At 39.1% G+C, this 19,778-nt stretch overlaps 1 protein-coding gene across 1 annotated transcript in view; it reads left to right on the forward strand.

The window, feature by feature from the left end:
• The first annotated feature begins 2,243 nt into the window (after positions 1–2,243).
• TMEM170B (transmembrane protein 170B) overlaps positions 2,244–19,778 on the forward strand; it is a 33,785-nt gene continuing 16,250 nt past the window's right edge. Inside the window, exon 1 of the mRNA XM_012440347.3 lies at positions 2,244–2,340. Within this exon, the coding sequence (XP_012295770.1) occupies positions 2,244–2,340 (97 nt within the window). The remainder of the gene's footprint in view (positions 2,341–19,778) is intronic.

Here is a 19,778-nt window from a genome sequence, read left to right on the forward strand (position 1 = left end):
ACTGAATGTGGTCACATTCCCTAACATCGCTAATTATGTAACGCCAAGTCCCTTAAGAATATCACTAGGTAACCTGCACTTCCCCATCCAGAATCTCCAAGTTAGGGAGTTAATAGTGGGTTAAGAAAGATAATGTGGTTGCTAGAAAGAATAATAGACCAGGAATTCAGAAACTGAGCTCTGAAGTGCTGTCATCTCTGTCCAAAGTCACTTAATTCACAGAATTTGTTTCCCTATCTGTAAGATAAATAAATCAGAAAAATGTTAAAGCCTCTTTTATGTTTGATATCCTGTACTCTTAAATTAATAGATCTAATTAAATCTAAATTCTAGGAGGAAGATAAATTTTGCATTATGAGTTTTGGCTCAATTCTTATTAATGGTGCAAAAATTTCTTTTTCTTGTGACATCAAAAGGAAAATACAAATAAATGAGGAAATAAATGTGTACATATAAATATTATTTTAAAGTGGAAATAAATGTGTATATGTAAATATTATTTTAAGGCCAAGAGCACCATTTCACGGGTAATTCGACCCTTCAGTGCTTTGCCAAATATACTTTATGATTTAGCTACAGCAGGTATTTCTTCACTTCTCATTGTACATTTTTCTTTATCCAGATAGCTGAGGGGTTGGAAAAGGTGGGGGGAGGGGCTGGCTAGTGCATACTTATGTAACTGCTAAAACTTAAATTTTTATTTTGTAAAGTAGAAAGGTTTCAAATTTCGAGGAGTTTAACTTGTAGTTGGATTTTAGATGCTCCTCTGTCTAACGCTGGATATGAAGAAAAACAGCAAAGCATAGGGAGAGAGATCTAGTTTAAGTCCGAGAGAAAAAAATAACAGACAAAATTTAGATAAAAGAATACTATCACCAAAAAAAGGTGGGGCTAGAGCTGGCGATGGTCTTGAGGATTAGGACACCTGCCTAGCCTAAAGTAAACAAGTGATGGCAGGACCTGGAACCCTGGGAGGCCCAAGTTCTTGCAGCGGGAAGAGGCACTGGCAGAATGATAACGCGGGTGTATTTGTGTTTTAGGTGTTTTAATATGCATTCTGCAAGTAAGTGACCTATCTAGGTCATTTGATTCACGCTCAGAAAAAAAAAAACCGCAAATATATATATCTAAATGTTGAGGTATTTACACCTTTAAAAAAAGTTATACGTAAGCATCTTTACCAAAAACATTACATTTTAAGGCAAAAATCTGAACTGTCACAGCATCCACCTCACCGAGTTCAGCAGCCCCTCCGTGGGTCAGGGCTGCTCCTCCAGCGCCGGCTCCCGCACCGCCCACACCGCCCGCACCGCGCGCACCCAGCAGTGCCGGGGCGAGGGCTCCCAGTCTTCAGGTCTCCCAGGGCGCGCGCCTAGGGTCCGGGGGTGGGGGGCGTGGAGGCGGTTCCCTTGGAGCACCCAATCAGCAGCAAGGCCCGGCGGTGGCGCCAGTGACGTAGGCCTCGCTTCCCTCCGCCCCACTGCGGGCCGACGCTCGGCGCCGTCAGCCACGCGCGCTGGAGCGCGAGGGGAGAGCTAGAAGGAGGGCTTTGGGGCCGACCGGCTGTCGGAGGCGGCGGGTCGCGGGGAGCGGGGGAGTGGGCATGCGCAGCGGCTCCGGGGAGGGCAGGGGAGGAGGGGCCGGGTTGAGAGTCGCGCGCGCGCGCGCGCGCACGAGAGGCCCGCCGGCGGCTGCGGGTGGAGGGGGCGGTTCCTCGAGTGTCGGCGACCCGAGGGCGGGCAGGCGGGCGGCAGGTGCCGCCGCAGCCTCCAGCCGGTCCCGCACCTCTTCGTTCTCCGGCGGCGATGAGCTGGGCCCCGTCGAGGGCTGCACCTGCCGGCTGCCCGTCAGCACCGGCTTCCCGGCGTGACCTCGGCCTCCTCGCGTGTCCGGCCCCCGCGGCGCGGCGCTGCCCCTGAGAGGGAGCGGCGGCGGCCTCCTCCGCCCCGAGTCCTCGCTCGGGGGCCGCGCGGGGACGGCGCCCGGCCCCCTCCCCACCCTCCTCCGTTCGCCGTCCTCAATGTCTCCCCGGCGGGGAGGGGGCTGCCTGGGAGACACGCTGAGCGGCCCCCCAACGGAGGCCCTCCGGCGGCAGCAGCAACAGCGCCCGGCCCGGCGCCCCGCAGCCTCCACCGGCGGCGGCGGCCTGGAGGAGCCGCGCACCCGCCGCCGCCCCCCGAGCCTCGCAGCCGCCGCCGCCGCCCGGCCCCCGAGGAGAGGGAGGCGGGCGCCCCTCGGGGAAGATGAAGGCGGAGGGGGGCGACCACTCCATGATCAACCTGTCGGTGCAGCAGGTCCTGAGCCTCTGGGCCCACGGGACGGTGCTGAGGAACCTCACGGGTAATTGACGCGCCTGGGCTGGGGACGGGGATGCGGTCCGCCCCTCTCCTGTCTTCTCTCTCCCGGGGAGTGGACGCGCTCCTCGCCGCCCCACCCCCGTGCGCGCCCCGCTCGGAGCTCCAGGTCCCGGCGAGGAAGGTGTTAATCGGAGCCACTCTGCGCGTGTCCCGGGGACGCCGGCGCCCGCCACCCCCTTCCCTGAGTCGCCGGGGGAGCATCTACGACCCCCGCTTCTGCCCTGCACAGGGAGAGCTCCCGGCGGCGGCCCGGCCTCTGTAGTACGCGCAGAGTAGCTTTAGTGCTGAGACTTGAGCGCAGTTCGCTTTTATTCCATTACCCTCCTCCCCTCCCCCTTCCACACACACAGCGCTTCTTGCTATTTACCTCTTTTTCTGATTTAGCTCTTTTTCTTTCTGGCAAATCTCAAGCCAAATGTAGGACCTAAAATCACTGCCCACAATGGTCGATTTGCTTTTCAACCGTTAATTTTTTGGGTGATATAGATAACTGAGTAGATTATAGTGGGTCAGGGGCTGAGCTAAGGTCTAGTGCAGTCTAAGCATGTTAGCTTCACATATCTCCTTCCCCTCCCATTTCCTTTTGTCTGTCTGTCGCTTTCCCTCAGGCCTCCAGCTGCTGCTTCTGAGACATTTGATAATTTTGTGTATTTCCCTTCGTTTATTAAGGCTGTCAGGAATTGGCCTTATAACATCAATTTCTATTTGTGAAAGAGACCGATAATACACATAATATTTTAATTCAATATGTAGATTTGCTTTGTGAAGAAACTTCTGGTTTTGTTATTGGAAATGCTTACATTATACTTTGAGTTCTGAATTTACAAATTATTCTCTAAAGTAGAATTTATGGGAAAGAGATTCACTTGCGATTTGGTGACTCCTCAGTGCCTGCTTTTCAGAGGAAAAAATCTTAAAAATATACTCAGGATTTAATTCTTGAAAATATGTAAGGCAGTTAATTTCAATAGAACATTAGTATTTCAAAATGCATTTTGTCAAACTGGTTAAGAGTGTTAGGAGTATTTTACAAATATAACTTGTGTTTATATATATATATAACATATATATAAAGTCTGGCATGGTATAGAACACAGACATTCATAGAAGAAAATTTTATGGATTTATATACCACAAAAGACAACTTTAAGGACACTGGTTTCCTTGAATGGAAACTATACATTTAAAGTCGATTCTGGATTGCTTCACGCTATCCTCACTTTTAAGGCTGTGGTTTTTTAACTTGAAACAGACTGACTTTTACATGATGATTGTCGGTAAGGAACATATTCTTAGAGGTTCTGGAAAACTAGATGGGCATAAAGACCATCTCATGATTCAATTGAATTTAGAGGTAGACTGCTTTATCTTACTTATGATTTTGCTTGCATTTATCCACTGTTTGGTATTTGAACTGTACCAGTTTTTGTTGAAATGAAATGAAAAGTAGGGACTTAACATATATCTGTGCCTGAGAATACTGCAGGTTTGGTTTCAGACCACCTCAATAAAGCAAATATTGCAATAAAGTGAGTCACATGAATTTTTTTGGTATCCTAGTGCATATCAAAGTTAGATTTTACATGTCTTTAAATGTGCAATAGCATTTACATGAAATACTGAAAAAGAAGTACAGACTTCTTAAATTTAAGAGTAAGAAACTTTATTTACTTTATTTCAGCAATACTTTTAAATTAATGTCTACTTTTTTCAGACCAAAAGTACTGAGTAGATTTCAGACAAAAAGTACAGACCTTAATTTAAAAATACTTTATTGCTGAAAAATGCTAAAGATCATCTCAGCCTTCAGCGAGGTCATTATCTTTTTTCTGACAGAGGGTCTTGTCTCTGTATTGATGGCTGCTTACTGATCAAGGTGGTGATTGCTGGAGATTGGGATGCAGTTTCTTGAAACAACAATGAAGTTTGCCACTAAGGAAGAGCAATAGACTCTTCCTTTCATGAAAGAGTTCTCTGTATCATGTGATGCTATTTGATAGCATTTTACCCACAGGAGAACTTTCAAAATTGGAGTCAGTCGTTTCAAACCCTGCTGCTGCTTTATCAACCGAGTTTATGTAGTAGTCTAAATCCTTTGTTGTCATTTCAATGGTGTTCACATAATCTTTACCCAGAGTAGATTCCATCTCAAGAAACCACTTTCTTTGCTCATCCCTAAGACGCAACTCGTCATCCATTCAAACTTTATCATGAGATTGCAGCAATTCAATCACATCTTCATGCTTCACTTCTAATTCTAGTCCTCTTGCTATTTCCACCACACCTGTGGTTACTTCCTCCACTGAAGTGTTGATCCCCTCAAAGTCATCCATGAAGGGTGGTATCAGCTGCTTTCCAACTCCTATGAAAGTTGATATCGTTAACCTCATGAGTCACGAATGTTCTTAATGGCATCTAGAATGGTGACTCCTCTCCAGAAGGTTTTTCAGTTTCCTTTGCCCAGATCCATCAAAAGAATCACTATCTCTGGCAGTTTTAGCCCTGTTACACAGTGTATTTCTTAAATAATAAGACTAGAAAGGCAAAATTACTCATTGATCCATAGTCTGTAGAATGGATGTTGTGTTAGCAGGCATGAAAACAACATTGATCTACTTGGACATCTCCATCACAGCTCTTGGTTGACCAGGTACATTGACAATGGAGAATAATATTCATTAAAATGAAAGGAATCTTTTTTTTTTTTTCTGAGCAGTTCTTAACAGTGGGCTTCACATATTCAATAGGCCATGCTATAAGCTAATGTACTGTCATCCAGGCTTTTTTGTTTCATTTATAGAGCGCAGGTAGAATAGATTTAGCATAATTCTCAAGGGCACCAGAATGGTAAATGAGCATTGGCTTTAATATAAAGTCACCAGCTGCATTAGCTCCTAAGAAGAGTCAGCCTGTCCTTTGAAGCTTTGAAGTGAGGCATTGACTTCTCTCTAGCTGTGCAAGTCCTAAATGGCATCTTCTTCTGATACAAGGCTGTTTCATCTACATGGAATATCTGTTTGAGGTAGCCACCTTCATCAGTTAGCTAGATCTTCTGGATAATTTGTGCTTCTACATCAGCATTTGCTGCTTCCCCTTGCACTTTTGTGTTATGGAGGTGTCTTTTTGTTAAACCTCATGAACCAACGTCTACTAGTATCAAACTTTCTTTTGCAGCTTCCTCCTGTCTCAGCCTTCATGGAATTGAAGAGTTTCAGGGCCTTTCTCTGGATTAGGCTTTGGCATGAGGGAATGTTGTAGCTGGTTTTGTCTTCTATTTAGACCACTCAAACTTTCTCCATACCAGAAATCGGTCTGTTTTGCTTTCTTATCATTTGTGTGTTCACTAGTGTAACACTTGTAATTTCCTTTAAGAACTTTTCTTTGCATTCACAACTTGGCTGTTTGGTGCAAGAGGCCTAGCTTTTAGTCCAGCTCATCTTTGGACATGCCTTCCTCACTAAGCTTTATCATCTCTAGCACTTAATTTAAAGTGAAATATCTGACTCTTCCTTTCACTTGAACTTAGAGGCCAATGTATGGTTATTAATTGGCCTGATTTCAATATTGTTGTATCCCAGGGAATAAGGAAGCCCGAGGAGAGGAAGAGAGACTGGGGAATGGCTGGTTGGTGGAGCAGTGAGAACACACACAAGATTACCGATTAAGTTCCCTGCCTTATATGGATGTGGTTTGTTGCAACCCCAAACAGTTATAATGGTAACATCAAAGATCACTTATCACAGATTACCATAACAGATACAATAATAAAATTTGAAATATTGTGAGAATTACCAGGACGTGACACAAAGTGAGCACATGCTGTTGGAAAAATGGTACTGATAGACTTGCTTGACACAGAATTGCCTCAGACTTACCATTTGTAAAAATCAAAATACGGTAAAGCAAGGTATGCCTGTAGATGTTAATGACTGGCTTAGCTCATTGAAGGGTTTTTAAAGAAAGTTAGCTTTGGGAGTCATAAAGTAAATGTAAATGTAACTTAATTCCTGGCCAGCTTCAACAACATTTTTAAATAAGTGAGATTCCAATTATTATAATTGCCTCCAGTTCCACAAATCAACCATTAAGATGATAATAGTAGTTATCCAGGATTAGCTCCAATTCAGTATGATCTTCATACTTGCCAGTTGCTTATTGGACCTTGCTGTTTCATAAAGGATATGCTGAACATCCTAAACTAGGACTGAAGTGGGACTGAGGAACATGGTAACCTCTACTAGGAAATAACTCCTGTCTGAATATGTAAAATTCTGGGTGTCAGGGTAAAAATGCAGAAAGAAACAGATTAGACATAATGTTTCACTAGTGGTTGAGTGTGCCACATATTAGGAACCACATCTCTTCTCAACAGTGACAGTCTATAAGTGATAATATTCTGGATGGGATTAATTGTGGCCCTCTCCATGCCAGTGACCTTAGTGATCTGTATATATCTTAATCATTAGTTACAGATGCTACCTACAGTGCCATTTACAACCTAGTCTACTAAAAAGAGGCAAGTAAACACAACTTGTAAAACATCTCTCATTTGTTGAATGGCTGGTATGTGTTAGATACTTTACATATATTATTTCCAATCTTCAGAATAACTCTTCAAAGTACATTTAAAAGGAAACTCAGAGAGGTAAATTAAAGTGTCCCAAATCTTATAGCTAATAATGACTGAGCTGAGCTTTAGACCCAAGTCTTTGAAACTAGACTCCTTTCTTCTTTACCGTGCTACTTCAACTACTTCCTCCTTACTTTCTTCAAGCAAAATTAATTTCTTGCTTTATCTTGTTACTTCTGCTGTTTGTACATTTATTATGTTTTTTAGTGACATAATTTGTATTTGTCTCTTCTAGACTCTTAGCTTTTTGAGGGTCATTCCATTGTCTCACCTTTGAATTCTTGTACCCTAGGACTATGGTACCTGGCACATAGTAAATGACAAATACATGTCTATTGACGTGAATTTTTAAAATTTTAACAGTTGCATGATTTAAACATTCTATATTGCATTGTTTCTCAGCTGCGTCTCTTGGAGTGAATATGCTGTTAAAGAGGAATGAAGTGTTTAAGCAACTCGTAAACATAATTGTTATACATACCTTTGAAACATCCAAATGCTTTGTAGTTTTCTGTGCTGGGTACAGTGCTTTCATGTATTTTGTTTAATCTTTTCAACAATCCTGAGAGAGATTCTTGTTCTCATTTTACAGATTCAGATACTGAAGCAAAGAATAACTTGCTTAGATCTGATAGCGAGTAAGCGGAAAAAGTCATTATCTTTTTTCATAACATGATAACATATACTGTTAAGTCAGAAGGCATTTTTGTCATCAGCATAAAATTAGAAATGAAACTAATAGAAAGGAGCATAGTGTAGAACCAGGCCTACATGGATTTAAGAAATAACTGTGTGAAGGATTTGCACAAATTTGCTTAGTAGGCATTCTGGTTAATTAAATACCAAATGAAAGGGAAATAGGCTCTCACTAGTGTTTTTTTCCCATGTGCAAAGAAAGAGATGTGATGTGATTCTTCACTTTGTGTTTTATTCCCATAAGTGGGAAAATACACTGACCTTTTTATCTTAGAGACTGACCTCTAGAAAATAGTCTTGTTTATGTATTACTTTGATAAAAATAAATTCTTAAAAAGTAATGAGAACTACGAACATCTTAACATTTTAGAGCCAGAACTACTTCATTTTAGAAATACTGAAATATCACTCCATCAATGAAGCGACATGGCTGAGATCAGTTCTTTAATGACAGAGACAGGACTAAACCAGAGTATCCTGGCCCTTAGTTCTCTGCCTTTCCTTTTTATCCTACATAGCTTGTTAACTCAGGCAGGTTGACGGAGAGTAAATCTACGGTACAGGTTGAACATTCCTAATCTGAAATTTTGAAATTCAAAATGCTCCAAAATCCTAAAGATTTTGAGCACCAACATGATACTCAAAGGAAATACTAGAGCATTTCAGATTTTAGATTTTCAGATTAGGGATGCTGAACCAGTAAATAGCATGAAAATATTCCAAAATCTGAAGTCTGAAATCCTTCTGGTCTCAAGCATTTCAGATAAGGGATATTCAGCCTATATTTAAGATTACCCTGGTAAGTATTGGCATCAGCGAGCCTGAAGATGTATGAATGGAACTAATATGTCCAGGAGATAAAATATACTAGAAAATATAATATATTGGGGTTTCTAAAATTTTAAGTTGCCATTGCCTTTGTAAAAGCTAGTGATCCATATTTATCATCTATCCAGTTTTAGAACTCCTACCAAGTTCAGCCTGCTATTTATTTTCCCCACCTTGGAAGACATTTGTATGGGGATTCCACATAGAGCAGATTAATCCCTAGAAACCCCATATCTGTCACTTAATAACCACTGCCAAATTTCTTTCTGCATATATCACTTCTTAAAGTGTGTTTTTCACAGGATTCCTACATTGTTTAACTGTATCGGTTATATGCTTTTGAAGTAGAGCGATAAATGGCTTCCTTACTTTCTCAAATAGATTTTCTTTCTTCGAAAATGTTCTAAATTCCTAACCCCCAGTCTAAAATGACAGTCAATATTGTTTATATTCTTTCAGTTTTTTAGGTAACTTGACTGTTAAAAAACCTACAATTAAATGTATCCTTTTGCTTTACTTTTATTTTCTTTAACTATTTTGACTTCCATCTTAGTGTTCTGACCCAAATTTGGTTGCTAAGAGTTTAGGGAAGAATTTTTATTTAGAAAAGGGCAGGGTCTGTAAACCCCAGTGTAAATGCAAAAGTTGGCTGGTGTTAGGAAGGGGATAATTGGTCCCTGGGAAAAAGATGAGGGGTGCTTCAGGCTGGTCTTTCTCAGTGTCAGCAGCAAATGTGGGGGCAGGTGTTCCCCTCTTTCTATTGGTTATAAGCATTGGGAGGCTGGAAATTCAACCCGGAATGAAGGTTCAAAGGCTTTTCTCTCTCTGTGTGTGTGTGTGTGTGTGTGTGTGTGTGTGTGTGTGTGTGTAGTAGTCGTAGTAGTAGTAAGTAGTAGTAGTAATACCCTTTAGTCAAGGGGAATATGTTCCAAACCCCCCAGTGGATGCCTGAAACCATGGATATTTCTGAACTCCATATATACAGTCATGTGCCACGTAACTTTCCAATTAAAGAAGGACCTCATATGATGATGCTCCCATAAGATTATAATGGAGCTAAAAATTTCCTATCACCTACTGAGATCGTGGCTATCCTAATGTCATAGTGCAACGCATTACTCACATGTTTATAGTGATGCTGATGTCAACAGACCTACTGTACTTCCTGTTCTATAAAAGAAGAGCATATATAGTTATGTACAGTACATAATACTTGATAACAAATGACTGTGTTACTGGTTTATATATTTACCATACTAGACTTTTGATCGTTATTTTAGAATGTACCCCTACTTATGAAAAAAAAAAAAAACTGTAAAACAGCCTCAGGAAGATCCTTCAGGAGGAATTCCAGAAGAAGACATTGTTACTTTAGGAGATGACAGCTCCCTGCCTGTCATTGCCCCTGAAGACTTTCCATGGGACAAGGTGTGGAGGTAGAATACAGTGATACTGATGACCCTGACCCTGTATAGGCCTAGGCTAATATGTATGTTTAGGTCTTAGTTTTTAACAATTATTTTTTTAATTTTAGAAGTAGAAAAAAAGCTTATAAAATAAGAATATATTTTTCATACAGCTGTACAGTAAATTTTGTTTTAAGCTAAGTGTTATTAGAAAAGCATTAAAAAATTAGAAAACTTAAAAGTTTGTAAAGTAGAAAAGTTATAGTAAGTTAAGGGTAATTATTGAAGAACAAAAAGTATTTTAAAAATAAATTTTGTGTTGCCTGTATATAGTGTTTATAAAGCCTATAGTAGTATACAGTAATGGCCGAGGCTTTCAGATTTACTCACAGTTTCACCCGGAGCAACTTCCAGGCCTGCAAGCTCTATTCATGATAACTTCCTCATACAGATGTCCTAGTTTTTCATCTTTTCTGCCATATTTTTACTGTACCTTTTTAATATTTAGAGACAAAAATACTTCCCATTGTGTTACAATTGCCTACAGTATTCAGTAAAGTCACATGGTTATACAGGTTTGTTGCCTAGAAGCAGTAGGCTATGCCATATAGCCTAAATATAATATATGTTAGGCTATACCATCTAGGTGCGTGTAAGTACACGCTATAATGTTTGCATATAATGAAATGGCCTAATGACACATTTTTCAGAATGTATCCCCATCATTAAGTAACACATGCCTGTACTGTGTTTTTTCCTACACATGCATACCTGTGATAAAGTTTAACTTAGAAGTTAAGCACAGTCAGAGATTAACAACAACAATAATAAAATAGAACAATTATAAAAATATACTGTCATAAAAGTTATATGAATATGGTCTCTTGCCCTCAAAATATTGTATCATACTATGTTCATCTATTTTCAGACAACAGTCGATAGTGGGTAACTGAAATTGCAGAAGGTGAAACTGCAGATAAGCAGGGAGATAAGCATAGATATATGTGTGTGTATATGTATATATATTTTCTTATTTTTTAGGATATGTATATGCACACATATACATATATACTACACTATAGTTCTCTTTTAGGCATTACAGTTGCTAAGCCATTTTAGTTTTAATATTTAGTGTCAGTCAAAAGAAAAAAGAAAAGAAAGTAAATATTTAGTATATATATTTGGAATTGTTGACATTCATACTGGTAGAGTCAGCACCTTGCTTCAGTAGTGCTCCCAAGCAGGCATGCTTCTCTTGGGGTTATTCTGTGTTATAGCTTACCATTAGGTTAAGTTCCTCTTCCTAAATGCTCCATTATAGGAGGTGAGTTTAGGTAGATAAAGTTACTTCTAATGTCTACTTAGAGTTACTTATATTTTATAAATATAGCCCAACTTTTCAGTCTTTATGCCAGACCTCCATTTTACTTTAAAAAAAAAAAAAAAAAAGTGAAAAGTCCTTACCCTTGATGGTACAGAGTCAACGAGTGCCAGTATGATATGTCCTTCATAGGATTTAACTTCTTTGGAGGCGTACCTGTATATCTTACTGAGAATGAAGATGCTATAATTTTTAAGAAATCAAAATTCTCATTAGGTTTTTTTTTTTTACCATTTGTTATTAATTAAAGTTTTTATTTTCTTAATTTCTGTCCCATTACTTTTGAATTATAAATTCATATCCTCTAGCAATACTAAGTCCAAGGTCCAGATGACATTTCTTAGACCTGAAGCATTTTCTGGATAAGTCTTGGGACTGCTTAAGTTATAATTTTGATTCTTTAATATTAACTATGATAATAAAGTGTATTTATCTTTGTTTAGTGATTGAAAGGAAGGTCTAAGAAAGTAAGATAGTTCATGAAGAGGAGTCACAATTTCTAGGGATATATTTTCTGTAGAAAAGAAACCTAAACAGAAGAGGGAGGAGGTAGGGATGGGAACAAGGAATTGAAACTAAGGAAGGAAATTGGAATTAAGAGTGTCAGAGGTGGCCGGGCACGGTGTCTCACGCCTGTAATCCTAGCACTTTGTAGCCAAGGAGGGTGGATTGTCTGAGTTCAGGAGTTTGAGACCAGCCTGGGCAACACGGTGAAACCCTGTCTTTACTAAAATACAAAAGAAATTAGCCAGGTGTGGTGGTGCGTGCCTGTAATCCCAGCTACCTGGGAGACAGAGGCAGAAGAATTGCTTGAACCTGGGAGGTGGAGGTTGCAGTGAGCCAAGATCGTGCCACTGCAGTCCAGCCTGTGTGACACAAGGAGACAACATCTCTTTAAAAAAAAAAAAAGAGTAGTCAGAGGTAAGAGGAGAGTCCAGAGAGTGTAGCATGTCAAACTTATTGTAGTATCAGATGAATAAGTCTGCTGATGGCTATATTTATTGAACCCTCACAATGTATCAGACACTGTATAAAGCATTTTGCATGCATTTCATTTTTTATAATTAAAGTGAGCATACAATTTATTATTTTAATGTATGTGATTATATTAGGTGTGATAGGTTAATTATGTATTTTTAATGACTGTATTAACAATAAAATAATCATTGAATAAACACTGGCAGTAGCAACACATTTAAAAGAGACCTCATTAGATTGTCATATTCCATCTTGTAACTTTAAGCAGATTAAGCCTTGAAAGAAAAACATTTTTTTCACCAAGCTGTGCAAATAGGAAGAACACAATTATTTACTGGAATCCAGCTGCTTGTGTTATGATAATCATGGAATATAATCTAAAAGCATATATCTACTTGTTGTAGTAGGACTTGAAAAAAATGAGAATTTGAGGAATGTAGGTTACTGGACTAATTAACATTAGCTTATTAACATACTTCATTACTCCCCTTCATTTGATATGCTATCCCACTCCAGGGCTCAAGCAGTCTGCCCACTTTGGCCTCCCAAAGTGCTAGTATTACAGGCGTGAGCCACAGTGCCCAGCCTGTAGTGCTTTTTCATAATCCTGTCATGGGTTGTATAATTCTTTTTTTTTTTTTGGAGACTGAGTCTCGCTCTATCATGCCCAGGCTGGAGTGCAGTGATTTGATCTCGGCTCACTGCAACCTCCACCTTCCAGGTTCAAGCGATTCTTCTGCCTTAGCCACCTTAGTAGCTGGGATTACAGGCACCTGCCATCCTTTGTATTTTTAGTAGAGGCTGGGTTTCACCATGTTGGTCAGGCTGGTCTCACACTCCAGATCTCAGGTGATCCACCGCCTCAGCCTCCAAAGTGCTGGGATTAGAGGTGTGAGCCACTGCACCCGGCTAATTCTTTTTTTCTTTTTTCAAACCAACACTTTACCCTGACAGATTGTATAATTCTTACATAAAAAATGCATACCCAGGGTTTCAGTACTAAGGAAGGAGAGTGATGTATTTCCTTTTTAGAAATTTTACTTTTAGTAGTTAACATTTCTTTAACACTTTTAATGTGTTTTGGCATTGTTCTAAGAATGTTATGTTTATTATTTCATTTGAGCCTCACAATAATCCCACAAGGTAGATACCATTATTAATTCAGTGAGGAAATAGGCAAAGAATACTTTGCCCTTGCTTATAAGAGTGTCTAAGCCATGATATGAAAAATTACCACTGTCAGTCCAGTTGAGCAGACATTTGAGTAACTTTACAGTGGACATGGTGCTGTCAGAGATACAAAGATAAATAACACACAGTGACTATTTTCAACAAGTTTATTTTCTTGAGTATTAATTTATACATCTTTGTATTAGTTATCTATTGCTGAATGACATTACCTCCAAATTTAGCAGCTTAACACAAGATACGTTTATTTTCTCATACAGTCTCTGTTGGTCAGGAACTCTGGTTCTGGCTCAGGGTCAAGCTCAAACTGTCAGCCAGGACTACTGCATTCTCTGCAGACTTGCCTGGGGCTGTGGGGGTCAGATTTCAGGAGTGTTCATATGGCTCTTCGCAGGTGGTGGGAGGCCTCTCCATAGGGCTACTCACAACATAGTTTTTTCAGAGTGAGACCTCACATACACATAGACACATACAGAACGAGAAACCAAAACAGAAGCCACAGTCTTTGAGAGCCTAATCTTGGAAGTGATATACCATTATGTCTGCCATATTGTATTGGTCATACAGAGACCAGCTCTGGAACACTGTGTGAGCAGACTGCACAAGGGTGTGGTGGGGACCCCGGGGGCTTCCTGTACACTGGCTAAGACAGTCTTAAAGGTGGGTATGGGGAGAAAGGAATGAGGCTAAGGGAAGACTAGGGGCGTCATAGCAGATGAAGGGATGAAGTTTCTATAAACACAAGGTGATTAGAAGAAGCAAAAAGCTGTCCTGATGTGTAGAATCATGTTAAATAGCACAGTCTAGCATTTTCAAGGATTAATCTTGATATTTCTTGATTATGAGTTATGTGCCAGTCTCTGTGGTAAACACTGATGAACAAAAGTGAAAATATAGTCATTACCCAAAAGGAGCTCAGTGATCTGGAAAAGCTAACCGATTAAGTAGTTCTTTTGTGGTTTGCTAAGTTCAGGAAGAACCAGGCAATGGATTTTGAAGACAACAAAAGAAGAGGTAGAGAATGGAGGAGGAACCTGTTCATGGGAGGGTAGAGAGGCAGGAGAGGTGAACTGCCTTTGGGATGGTACTGCCAGGACATGATTACATTGCTGCTCTTGGGTGCCTTGGAAAGCGAAGAAGGTTTTATCAGTAATGTGAAACTGGATTTTCATTATACAGTTTTTTCCCTCTGTCACTCCCTGACATGAATTACTTGAATCTGTCATGGTTTCCAGGCCTACGTATCAGAATCACCTGGAACAGTTCATATAGATCCACGGCTCCAGTCAGTATCTATGGAATTAGGACCTGAGAACAGGGCCTAGGATGCTGCATTGTAAACCAGCTCTTCAGGAGATTTTGTTATTGACACCTTAGGGGTTGGGAACACCTGATTTTATAAAAATTAGTTTTTTGTGTGATCAATTTGTAGCTATCTTATGGTGTATAATAGTTAATATGGGAGATTTAGACTTGTTAAAATTTCAGTATAAATGACTCATTTCCAAGAGCATATGATAAACCAGTTTTTTTTTTTTAAGTGACTGTCTTCTAACAAATTATATTAAATTTATCTCTTGAGAATGTTTTCTTCATTTGTATGAGTTTTTAGCCATAGAAAATTATCCTTATTAAAATATAATAGTTATCCCTCAGTGTCGTCATCCAAAAGACCACTAGGATGGCTAAATAGTAGAAAGGATAGCTTTATCAGCAATATCAATTTGCAAACCAGGAAATTGCATGTACAGTTTCTCTGCCATGTGCATGTGCAGAAGGTGCTGTCTCTTCGAAGAAGGGAAGGGGAGGTTGGGTTTTATTGCCTCTCAGAGTCTGTGTTATACAATAGAGTCATACGTATTTAGCAGGTTTGGGGGAAAGCTATACATATTTATGAGAGGAGCTGAGTGCATGCTTAGTGGGTAAATGTGTAACATACATTCTGTGTTTACTTTGGGGCGAGGTCTTAGCATTAAAATGAGGTAGAATTTCTGTCAAAAGGTGAACTGTAGGATGCGAAGGCAGTTTGTGCGCAATCTCTGTGAACTGGTAGATACTGACTTAAGGTCTACGATTGCTTATCAGAAAATAATTTTTATAAGGCTGATCCTGTGTCTAATCAGAGTTGTGGTCTGGGTTGTAAATCAGCTAGAGGGGGTCTAATAGCTCCTATTGTCAGGGAGTTTAGAGCCATAGGACTTTAGAAATTTGCCTTGCCACCTGGGCCCTGAACCCTTGACCTGTAGGTAAGTTTGCTTCCTTAATCTTAGGCTCAGTCTTAGTTGATAAAGGGTCAGTGTATTTTGGTCTTAAAATATATGTCAGGGATTGATTCTAGGACCACTGCATATACCAAAATACTGCAGTGGCCTGCAGAACCCATATATATGAAAAGCTGACCCTCCCTGTAGGTGGGTTTTGTATCCTGAGAATATTTTTGCTCCATGTTTAATTGAAAAAAAAAATCCACATGTATGTGGACTCATGCAGTTCAAACCTGCATTGTTCAAGGGTCTACTGTATCTTAAAAATTCTAAACATTTTTGTTATATTAAATCTGTATTGGAAAACTGAACATTAAAAATGTTTATGTAAATATGTTAAGTGAGCAGCTATTGGAATTTCCATCCCCCTTCCTTTGGATAATTGGGGTTCTGCTAAATTTTTTTCTAAAATAAAGATTTTAGAGAAGTATTAGGATCCTTGAATGTATGAGTCAAGCTTTTTAGCCTCAACTAATACTAGCTAGCTTTTTTTGAACTTTAGACAAGTCACATGTTTTCCAGGCCTGTTTCTTCACTAATACTATCTAATGTAAACAGTTGTCATATTGATTAAGGGAGAACTGATCTAGAAATTTTATGAGTTAAGAAAAAGTTTAGAGATTTTACTAGGAGTTAAGAAAAAACAGTATGCATTTGTTTCTTTAGTCTTTCAAGTTAAGCAACTTTCTTTTTTAAGTGGGACTTCTTCAGACCTTTTGTATACTTATTTGTAGAGTAAGATTTAGAACCAAGAAAATCTTTGCACTCTGAACACCTCTGACCTCTTAGACTTAGGCCTTCTTGAAACTTGGTTTAGGAAACTCTATTCAATAATTAAAGATTTGTTCCAGTTATGAAATTATCTCTCTTTCTTTTAATCCCAGTGCAGCATAATTACTTCCTTACAGTTAGTCAGAATAATATTTAAGGTGTAATTACTGTAATCTTGCTTTGCATTATTTGCAGTTTTCCTGATTGTTTTATTTCCTTATCTGTCATTCACTTGGTCAGCTGTTTATATTTAGTTTTAGGAATGTGTTATATTGAGAGTTTCATTACAAGTTATGCTCATTGATGTAAAAAGTTTATTTTTCAGTATTTAGTATAAATATGCAATGGAAATATTATATCATGAGATTGTAAAACATTTTACTCTTCTTCATTGAGGTTTTCTTAGGCCAGTGATTCAAAACAATATGAATAAAAAAATTTTTTTATATGATACCTATAATTTAAGATGCTCAAGTGCACATGATAATAATTAAATCCATTGTATAATTACTGTTGTAATTTCATACTAGATTCAGATTTTGATGTTTAATCCTTACACTTTTTATCTCAGTAAAAATCAATGGAATTATAATTGATTAATTACTAGGTTAATCAGTTATGGGGAAGAACAAATTGAATGGCATCTTTTAGGAAGATAGTGCAGTGGCTTAAATATAGGGCAATTTTCGAACTATTTTAAATGGACTTAACCTGATTTCTTTAAAGCAAATGATAGTTTGATTAGTTTTAATTAAAAACCTGTTTTTCTAAGAATTTTCTTTTACTGTTTAATTATGGGTATTGTTATTTACAGTTTGAAATCATATAATTAGCAAGCAAAAGGGTAATTTAGTTTAAGTGGGTAATAAACAGTATTGCCATGAATTTTAAGACAGGCGCTATGTTAAAGCAGCTCTTGAAGGTATCACAATTAGTTGAAAAGCTTGTGTTTCTGCTCTCTTTTAAAAGGCAAAAGTAAAAAAACTACTAAATATCTACAGTAGCTTTAACTTGTAAATTAAATGTGGTTGCCAGTTGATAAATACAATTTATTTTTAAATCTGGTTGAAATGTTAGAGTAATTAAAAATAAGAAAAAAGGCTGGGTGCAGTATCTCACACCTGTAATCCCAGCCCTTTGGGAGGCCAAGGTGGGTGGATCATCTGAGGTCAGGAGTTTGAGACCAGCCTGACCAACATGGAAGAAACCCTGTCTCTACTAAAAATACAAAAAATTAGCCTAGTGTGGTGGCCACATGCCTGTAATCCCAGCTACTTGGGAGGCTGAGGTAGGAGAATCACTTGAACCCAGAAGGTGGAGGTTGCAGTGAGCCAAGATCATGCCATTGCACTCCAGCCTGGGCAACAAGAGCAAGAGTCCATCTCAAAAAAATGAATAAATAAATAAAAATTTTAAAAAATAAGAAAAAAAATATTTTATGTTTACCTTCACTTTAGTCTTCTTTGTTAATTGTTTCTTGGTATAAAGTTTCCATCTGGTATCATAATCCTGTCTAAAGAGCTTCCTTCAGTATATTTTGTAGCATAGATCTGCTGGCAGTTGATTCTCCGAGCTTTTCTCTTTCTTACAAATAAGTCATAATTTCACCTTTAGTTTTGAAAGACATTTCTGTTGGATATAGATTTCTGGCTTTATAGTTTTTTCCCCCCTTTCAGTATTTTAAAGATGTCACTCTCTTGTCTTCTGAGTTGGAAGTTTCTGATGAGAAGTTTCCTTTTCTTTTTATATTTGTTCCAGTATTTGTAATACATCTTTTAACCTCTGACTACCCTCAGTATTTTCCCTTCATTTTTGGTTTTCACTCATTTCACTATGATGTGTGTAGGTATGTGTTTGTGGTTTATTTTTGTTTTGTTGTTTTTTGGTTCTTGGATGTGGGAGGTATTTAGCTTGCTTAGGATTCTGTGAGAGTCTTGGATTTGTGGTTTGATTGCTTTTATTATTTTTGGAAATTTTCAGGCACTTTCTCTTCAAATATCTTTTCTTTTCCATTGTCTCTTTCTTCTAGATTCCAATTACATATATGTTAAATCATTTGAAATGGTTCCATAGCTCTTGAATTGTTGTCTGCTGATCCCTCTGCTGCTTCTTTTTTTTCTGTTTTTTTCTCTTAACTCTTTCAATTTGAATAATTTCTCTTGATTTATTGTTAAGTTCACTGATTATTTGTTCAACTGTGTCAAGTGTATTGGTGAGCTCATTAGAGGAATTCTTCATTTTGATATTTTTTTTTCTAAACTTCTAGCATTTTCATTTGACTCTTAGAATTTCCATCTCTACTGAAATTCCCCATCTGTTCATGTGTGTTACCCATTTCTTCCACTAGAGCCTTGAACATATTAACGATAATTATTGCAAAGTTCCTGTCTGGTTATTCCACAATCTAGGTCATCTCTGACTCTGGTTCCGTAGATTGCTTTATCTCTCAGCAGTGGGTTTTTCCTGTTTTTGTGTGCTTCTTAAAATTTTTTAATTGAAAAAGTCTCAATAGGGACTGAAGTACATAGTGTTTATGTCTGGAAATGGGCTGCTGCTTCTGTTAGACCATTAGTGTGAGAGTTGATTTAATCTACTCAGAAGTTGAGGTGAATTTGAATTTTGTTGTTGTGCTTACCTTCAGTACACCACATGCTTCACATTCTCTAGACGTTGCTGTTGTTGCCTTGTGCTTAGGTTGGGAGCTAGGTGCTACAGGGTTATTCTCAGTGGCATCCTCCAATTGTAGCTTTTAGCTATTTCTGCATGACTGTGCCTCAGAAGTGGTCTCTCCATGCATCTGCCTCCCCCAAGTGGTGGAATGCTGATGCTTGTTACTTGCTGCTAGGTTCCTGATGGAAGCTGTCCTGTTTTCGTGTTAGGCACACTCTGTGTATGGGGATCTCAGGAGGTGGGGCTTTGTCAGCATTTCTGCCTTTCTGAACCATAGTGGTCAAACTCTCCTTATATGTGTGATTGTTCTTAGGCAGGAGTCTCCCATCCTTTCATCAGCAGTAACAGACCTCTGCTTGGAATAGGGTCCTGGGTCCTGGATGGTTTTCTGCTTCTCCCCCAGGAATAGAGATCCTATTCTTCTTCCCTTCCCTTAAATGGAGTTCTGCTAGAGCTTTGCCTGTCCCTTGAGGGTGACAGGATTTGCTGCCCTCCCCTAATGGCTTTTGCTTTGAGTAAGAGAAGGGTCGCAAGAAGTAAGATTTCCGTGTTTCCCCAGCAGCCAGTGTCACCACCCGCAGGCCTACACCCACCAGTGGTGGCTTTCTC

Source organism: Aotus nancymaae, unplaced genomic scaffold, assembly GCF_030222135.1.
Source record: "Aotus nancymaae isolate 86718 unplaced genomic scaffold, 86718_ANA_hifiasm-v0.15.2.pri h1tg000051l, whole genome shotgun sequence".
NCBI classification, from domain to species: Eukaryota; Metazoa; Chordata; class Mammalia; order Primates; family Aotidae; genus Aotus; species Aotus nancymaae.